This window comes from Triticum urartu, chromosome 4 (assembly GCF_003073215.2).
Source record: "Triticum urartu cultivar G1812 chromosome 4, Tu2.1, whole genome shotgun sequence".
Lineage (NCBI taxonomy): Eukaryota > Viridiplantae > Streptophyta > Magnoliopsida > Poales > Poaceae > Triticum > Triticum urartu.
In genome coordinates this window covers 578,912,888-578,919,891 of record NC_053025.1, presented here as the reverse complement: position 1 = coordinate 578,919,891, position 7,004 = coordinate 578,912,888, and the positions used below count along the sequence as shown (strand labels likewise).

The following is a 7,004-nucleotide window of genomic DNA, read 5'->3' as shown; positions in this document are numbered from 1 at the left end:
AAAATAGCCACAAAGTTCCAGGCAGCACTATATGAATGTGAAACATCATATGTCTGAAATTGAGTACGATATAAATGTCTTGGAACTTGTGGCTATTTTAAGAATCAAAATAATTGTCGGCCAGCCGGCCCGACCATGAGGTAGCAAGAGCAGTACGTACGTACTGTAGAGAGATCGGTAACAAAGGCCGGCAACGACGGCCACAGTACTGACAAATCAAAAACTAATACCGGCAACGAGCAACGGGCGCCACACCATCGACAATGCAGGCAGCATAGTTGCCGGCGATGTCGGCGAGGCAGCGCGCGAGCTCGGCCGGCGTCGAGAGCAACGCCATGTGGTCCGCGCCGTGGATTTCCCTGACCTCGTCCACGGGGTAGTTCTGCACCATCCACCGTTGGAACCCCTCGAAGATGGCGTTGTCGTCCTTGAGGACGATGAACACCTTGCGCACAGACCCGTAGCGAGCCTCGGTGTACGGTGGCTGCAGTTTCAGGTCGTCCACGAACATCGAGCCGACCCTCATCAGGGATCTTCCCAGCGTGAGGTCCTGCCAACAACATGCAACGGCGTTAGGATTAATTTCCTAACGCCGGGTATTAACAGAGCGACAGGTGTTACCTCCGGCGAGCACACCTGGTAGAACTTTGCTCGGGTGACCAGCGGCCCGAACCGCATGGAAGTAGGGAGCTTGCCCTCAGGATCTTGAGGCTTAAACTCCATGTCCATCCAGTCCATTCTCCGCTCCATGTACTTTTTAGATCCAGCAAACATTCATCAGTAGTACTTACTAGTACATAAGCTGGTGTATGTTGGTTGTTGAGTATATTGTGTACGTGTATATTTGTGTGTAGGGCTCATTTTCTATTTCCTTTGTATAGTTGAGGTTGTGGTCCATCTCTGTACTTATATACACGTGTCTGATGCACCGACCAATACATTGAGATTGCACAGCCCATATCTTGTCCTTCTACATGGTATCTATCGCAACACGATCCTAACCCTAGTCGCCACCGCCTCCGCGCCGCCGCCGCCGCCCCTCCTCCCCGCCGCCGCCGCCACCCTCCTTCCGGTCGCCACCGCCGCCGCTGGTCACCGTCGCCTCTCCCACCATCTCGCTCGCCGCCGCCGCCGCCTCTCCAAGGCCGCCGCCGTCGCGGGCTCCCGCTTCCGCCTCCCTCACCCGCGCCGCAACCCTCCCCTCCCCTCCCACCCACGCCGCTAACCTCCCCATCCCCTCCCACCCGCGCCGCACCCAGTCTCCCTCCACCCGCGCCGAACCCTAGCCATGAGCTCCTCCTCGTTCACCGTTTTCAACCCGTTTGCCGGTCCCGATGTCACTCTCGTCCGCGACCTCAACATCCACGAGCGCGTTCCGGTCAAGCTTGATCACACCACCGCCTCCTACTCCGCTTGGAAGCGGTATTTTTCGCTTGTGTTCCGTGAGTACCTCCTGCACGGCCACGTGGACGGCACCGTGGACTCGGCGCTCATGATCCACGATGAGGAGTGGATGATCCTCGACGCCACCATCATCCGCTGGTTCTACCTCACCATCTCCAGTGACCTCTTTCACACCGTGGTGAACGACGAAGACGACGCCTATGCGGTCTGGACCAAGCTCAACGGCCTCTTCACGGACAATCGGCTACAGCGCAAGGTCCTGCTCTATGGTGAGTTTTACGGGTGCCAGCAACTTGACTCATCCATCGATGATTTTTGCATGCGCCTCAAGAAGCTCGCCGATGAGCTACGTGATCTCGGGGAAAAGATTGGCGACGAGCTCCTCATCAGCACCCTCTCCGGCGGCCTCAACGAGGACTTCGGAAACGCCGCCTCCAATCTCACCCTTATCCCGGAGCCCACCTTCGCCAAGGTGGTCGCGTACCTCAAGTTGGAGGAACGCCGGATGCGGGTGGCACGGACTCGCGCGACCCACACCGCCCTCGTCGCAGGCATCCGCGGGGGTTCGGCCCCGCCACCGCCACGTCCGACGCCGCCCCAGTCGGCGGCGCCCGCCTTCCTACCCGGGTTCCCGCCCGCACCGGCCGCCCCCTTCCCGCCGCCCCAGCCGGCGGCCAACGGGGGGGGGGAGGGTGATCGTCGCGGCGGTCGTCGTGGCGGCCGCAAGCAGGGGGGCGGCGGCGGTGCTCAGGGAGGAGCGCCCCGCCCGCCACAGCAGGCCCCTCAGCCGGCCCTGTGGTACGCCGGCCAGAACCTATGGACCGGCGTTGTCCACACCTACTCCATGCTGGTTCCTCGGGCCCCTGCTCCAGGCCTTCTCGGCACTCGGCCTCAGCCACACCAGGCGTACTACCCCGCGCTGCAGCCCTACGCGGCGCCCTACGGTCAGCAGCCGCCGTCAGGTGGGCCGCCGCTGCTACCCCTGACGGCTGCGCCGCCTCTCCCGCCTGCACCGTGGGACCCGGCCCTCCCGGCGGCTCTCCACAACGCTCCTTCCCTGTCCAGCTACACTGGCAGCGGCGATTGGTACATGGACATCGGCGCCACCGCTCACATGGCGGCGTACCCCGGTAACCTTCACACCGCTCATCCTGTCCACACCTCCAACCGCATCAGCGTCGGTGACGGCTCTTCCCTTCCCATCACTCATATTGGTCATACATATTTTCCGTCTAACTCCATTCCTATATCCATGTCTAATATCCTCGTTTCTCCTGAACTTATTAAAAATCTTGTTTCTGTCCGTTCTCTTACACGTGAAAATCTGGTTACCGTCGAATTTGACGCATGTGGTTTTTCTGTTAAGGACGCTCGCACGCGGATGGTGCTCCACCAATGTGACAGCCCCGACGAGTTCTACCCGGTTCACTCCGCCACCTCCACCACTTCCGCCGCCCCTGTCGCTTTCGCCACCGGAGTGGATCTTTGGCATGCTCGCTTGGGTCATCCTAATCCTGCAACCCTTCGCCACATACTTCGGAGTTTTTCTTTCACGTGTAATAAGAACGAGGATCACTCGTGTCATGCATGTCGCCTCGGCAAACATGCTCGTCTTCCGTTTAGGGCTTATTCTTTTGTTGCATCATACCCGTTTGAGTTAATTCATAGTGATGTTTGGACCTCTCCTGTTGCTAGTAATACGGGCTTTCTTTATTATCTTGTCATACTTGATGATTTTTCGCATTATGTGTGGACCTTTCCGTTGCGCCGCAAGTCGGATGTTATATCCACTCTCGCCGCATTCTACTCCTATGTTCTCATGCAGTTTGGTCGTCCCATTCTCACGTTGCAGATAGACAACGGGAAGGAGTTTGACAACCTCGCCGTTCGTAATCTTCTTACCACACATGGCACGATTTTTCGTCTCACTTGCCCGTACACCTCGCAACAGAACGGTCGTGTTGAGCGCATCCTTCGCACTCTCAATGACTGCGTTAGGACTCTTCTCTTTCATGCCAATGTGCCTCCGCGCTTTTGGCCTGACGCTCTCGCCACCGCTTCTCTCCTCATCAGCATCCGCCCATGTCGTACTCGCGGGAACTTTACACCTCATCATCTTCTCTTCGGTGCACCCCCCTCTTATGATGGGCTTCGCATCTTCGGCTGCCTTTGCTACCCTAGCATTGCCGCTACTGCGCCTCATAAGCTTGCACCCCGCTCCGTCGCCTGCATCTTTCTCGGCTACCCACCCAACACTAAGGGCTATCGCTGTTATGATCCCGTCTCCCATCGTGTTTTCACCTCCCGACACGTTTACTTTGATGAGATGGTGTTTTCGTTTCAGCAGCAGGTACCCCTGGTCGTCTCGTCACCGCCGGCCCTTCGACGACTCCGTCAGGCGGACGGTTCCGTTCGGCCCGCGGACCACCTCCGGGCTTTGGCGGTCCTCGCTCCCTCACGCCGGCGCCCACCCCCTCGACCTCCTCGGCCGGCTCTGACGGCGCCCCTGGCGCCCCTCCCTCACCCGCCGCGGGATCGGGCGCGGCCGGCTCGGCCGCCTCCTCAGCCGCCTCGACGCCGGCCGCCTCGCCGACCCCGACGCCGGCTCCCTCGCCGGCCCTTACGCCGGCCGCCTCGCCGGCCTGGACGCCAGCCGCCTCGCCTGCTCCCTCGCCGGCCCCGATGTCGGCCGCCTCGCCGGCTCCCTCGCCGGCCCCGACGCCGGCCGCCTCACCGGCCCTGACGCCGGCCGTCTCACCGGCTCCCTCGCCGGCTGCCTCGCCGGTGGCTCCGTTGGCGCCCTCTGGCCCCGTCACCCGCGCTCGTACCGACGTTCATCGTCCGAGCCTCCGGTACACGAGTGACGAGTATGTCCTCGCCGCCTCCACTGCGGAGCCGTCGCCTCTTCCCGTGTCCGCTCGCGCCGCCCTCCGTGATCCTCACTGGCTTGCGGCGATGCAGGAAGAGTTCGATGCGCTCCAACGGAACCGCACTTGGACACTGGTTCCCCGGCCTCCTCGCGCCAACGTCATCACCGGCAAGTGGGTCTTTCGCCATAAGACCCGCTCGGATGGCACTCTCGAGTGCTACAAGGCGCGCTGGGTGGTCCGTGGTTTTCGCCAGCGCGCTGGAGTGGACTTCACCGAGACGTTCGCCCCGGTTGTAAAACCGGGCACGATCCGCACCGTCCTCCAGCTCGCCGTGTCCCGCGGCTGGCCCGTTCATCAGATGGATGTCTCCAACGACTTTCTCCATGGCCATCTTGAGGAGTAGGTGTATTGTGAGCAACCCACCGGTTTTGTCGACGCCTCACTTCCCGGCCATGTGTGTCTGCTGTCCCGCTCTCTTTACGGGCTCAAGCAGGCACCCCGCGCCTGGTACCAGCCGACTGCCGGGTTTCTTCAGACACTGGGCTTCAGCGTTACTCGCTCGGACGCCTCGCTGTTTGTCTATCACCACGGTGACATGACTGCATACTTGCTGCTTTACGTCGACGACATCATCCCGACTGCCTCCTCCGCAGCTGTTCTTCAGCAGATTACTCTCCGGCTGCGTGACGAGTTTGCTATTAAGGACCTGGGTGCTCTACATTATTTCCTTGGCATTGAGGTCGTTCGCCGTCCGGACGGTTTCTTTCTTCATCAGCAGAAGTATGCACATGAGCTTCTTGAGCGTGCCGGTATGCTCAACTGTCACCCTGTTGCTACTCCTGTTGACACGAAGGCCAAGGTCTCTGCTCTTGAGGGCTCGCCTGCGTCGGATGCTCCTTTCTACCGGTCTATTGTCGGCGCTCTTCAGTACTTGACTCTCACTCGACCGGATCTTCAGTATGCTGTTCAGCAGGTGTGTCTCCACATGCACGCCCCTCGTGACTCTCATTGGACTCTCGTGAAGCGGATCCTTCGCTACATCCGCGGCACGATGACCCTCGGGCTGACACTCAGGCGTCTACTTCTCTGGAGATGGTGGCCTACTCCGATGCTGACTGGGCTGGCTGCCCTGACACTCGTCGGTCCACCTCTGGCTATTGCGTCTACCTCGGTCCTTCACTCGTCTCGTGGTCGTCTAAGCGACAACCCACAGTTTCGCGCTCCAGCGCGGAGGCTGAGTACCGAGCTGTGGCCAACGCCGTTGCCGAGTGCACCTGGCTACGACAGTTACTGCAGGAGCTGCATCACGACATTTCCCAGGCTACGGTTGTCTACTGTGACAACGTCTCTGCGGTGTACCTCTCCGCCAACCCCGTTCATCATCGCCGGACTAAACACATCGAGCTGGACATTCACTTTGTGCGCGAGCAGGTGGCTCTTGGACGCATGCGGGTTCTCCATGTGCCGACCGCTCAGCAGTTCGCCGATGTGATGACGAAGGGACTGCCGACTTCTACTTTCGAGGAGTTTCGTTTCAGTCTTTGTGTCACTGGCGCCGCTTCGACTGCGGGGGGTGTTGAGTATATTGTGTACGTGTATATTTGTGTGTAGGGTCCACCTCCTATTTCCTTTGTATAGTTGAGGTTGTGGTCCACCTCTGTACTTATATATACGTGCCTGGTGCACGGATCAATACATCGAGATTGCACAACTCATATCTTGTCCTTCTACATTGGTGTTTTCTGTTTCCGCGTACGTCAAATCTAGAGCTGCAGATTCGAGGAATTCGATCATGGTGTGTACCTTTTCAAGCGCGTACGACGGCGGCGACCTGTGGTCCGGCATGAAGGCGGAGACGAACACCGCAGCGGCGACCTTCTCCGGGAACAGCTCGCAGGCGAGGGCAATGCTCACGCCGCCGAGGCTGTGGCCGACGAGCACCACCTTCTCCCCGGGCGGGAGGGACCCCAGGAGGTCCAGCAGCGGCTTGCTGTAGTCGAAGAACGTCGACACCTCGCGCAGCGGCCTGGGGTCCACGCCCGACGCCGCTAGGTCAGGCGTGCTGACGCGGTGCCCAGCCGACCTGAGCCGCGTCGCGACCTTGAACCAGGCCCAACCGCCGACGCATACGCCGTGCACCAGAACGAAGTGCTTGCTGCTAGCTTGGTCAGCCGGAGCCGCCATGTGCATACGCCGTGCACCAGAACGAAGTGTTTGTGCCTGTGGCTCTGATGTCTACAAACTGGGACGCTGTTGCATTTATAAAGCCGCGCAAGCTTCGGCGCGGCAAACTAACATGACTTTTTACTCAAAAAAAAAACTAACATTGACTTTGCTACACGCCTACACCTAGGAAACACTACGTGATTTGGGGCTTAAATGCTTATGTAATACTCCCTTCGTTTCCTTTTAGTCCGCATATAAGATTTGATTAAAGTCAAACTTTGTTAACTTTAATTAAGTTTATAGAAAAATATATCAAGATTCACAATATGAAATCAATATGGTTAGATGCATCATGAAATTAATTTTCATACCATATAGCTTTAGTATAGTAGAAGTTGATATTTTTTCCTACATAGTTGGTCAAACTTTATAAAGTTTGACTTTGATCAAATCTTATATGCAAACTAAAAAAACCGAGGAAGTACTTCCTCCGTTCCAAATTACTCGTTGTGGTTTTAGCTCAAATTTGAACTAAAACCACAACGAGTAATTTGGAACGGAGGA

The 7,004-nt window shown here is 58.1% G+C and overlaps 1 protein-coding gene across 1 annotated transcript; it reads right to left on the bottom strand.

Annotated features, from left to right (window-relative positions):
* Positions 1-223: 223 nt before the first annotated feature.
* Positions 224-6,512, bottom strand: LOC125554885 (salicylic acid-binding protein 2-like). The gene is made up of 3 exons (XM_048718269.1): positions 6,078-6,512; positions 622-753; positions 224-550 (listed from the first exon to the last, which is right to left on the bottom strand). The coding sequence occupies exons 1-3, from the start codon at positions 6,462-6,464 to the stop codon at positions 224-226; spliced, it is 846 nt and encodes a 281-aa protein (XP_048574226.1). The 5' UTR covers positions 6,465-6,512.
* Positions 6,513-7,004: the final 492 nt, after the last annotated feature.

Coding starts and splice junctions, on each gene's coding strand:
- LOC125554885 (XM_048718269.1), bottom strand. CDS start 6,464: ATGCACATGGCGGCTCCGGCTGACCAAGCTAGCAGCAAGCACTTCGTT. Junction 754..6,077: donor CGTCGTACGCGCTTGAAAAG/GTACACACCATG, acceptor GGATCTAAAAAG/TACATGGAGCGGAGAATGGA. Junction 551..621: donor ACCAGGTGTGCTCGCCGGAG/GTAACACCTGTC, acceptor TGTTGTTGGCAG/GACCTCACGCTGGGAAGATC.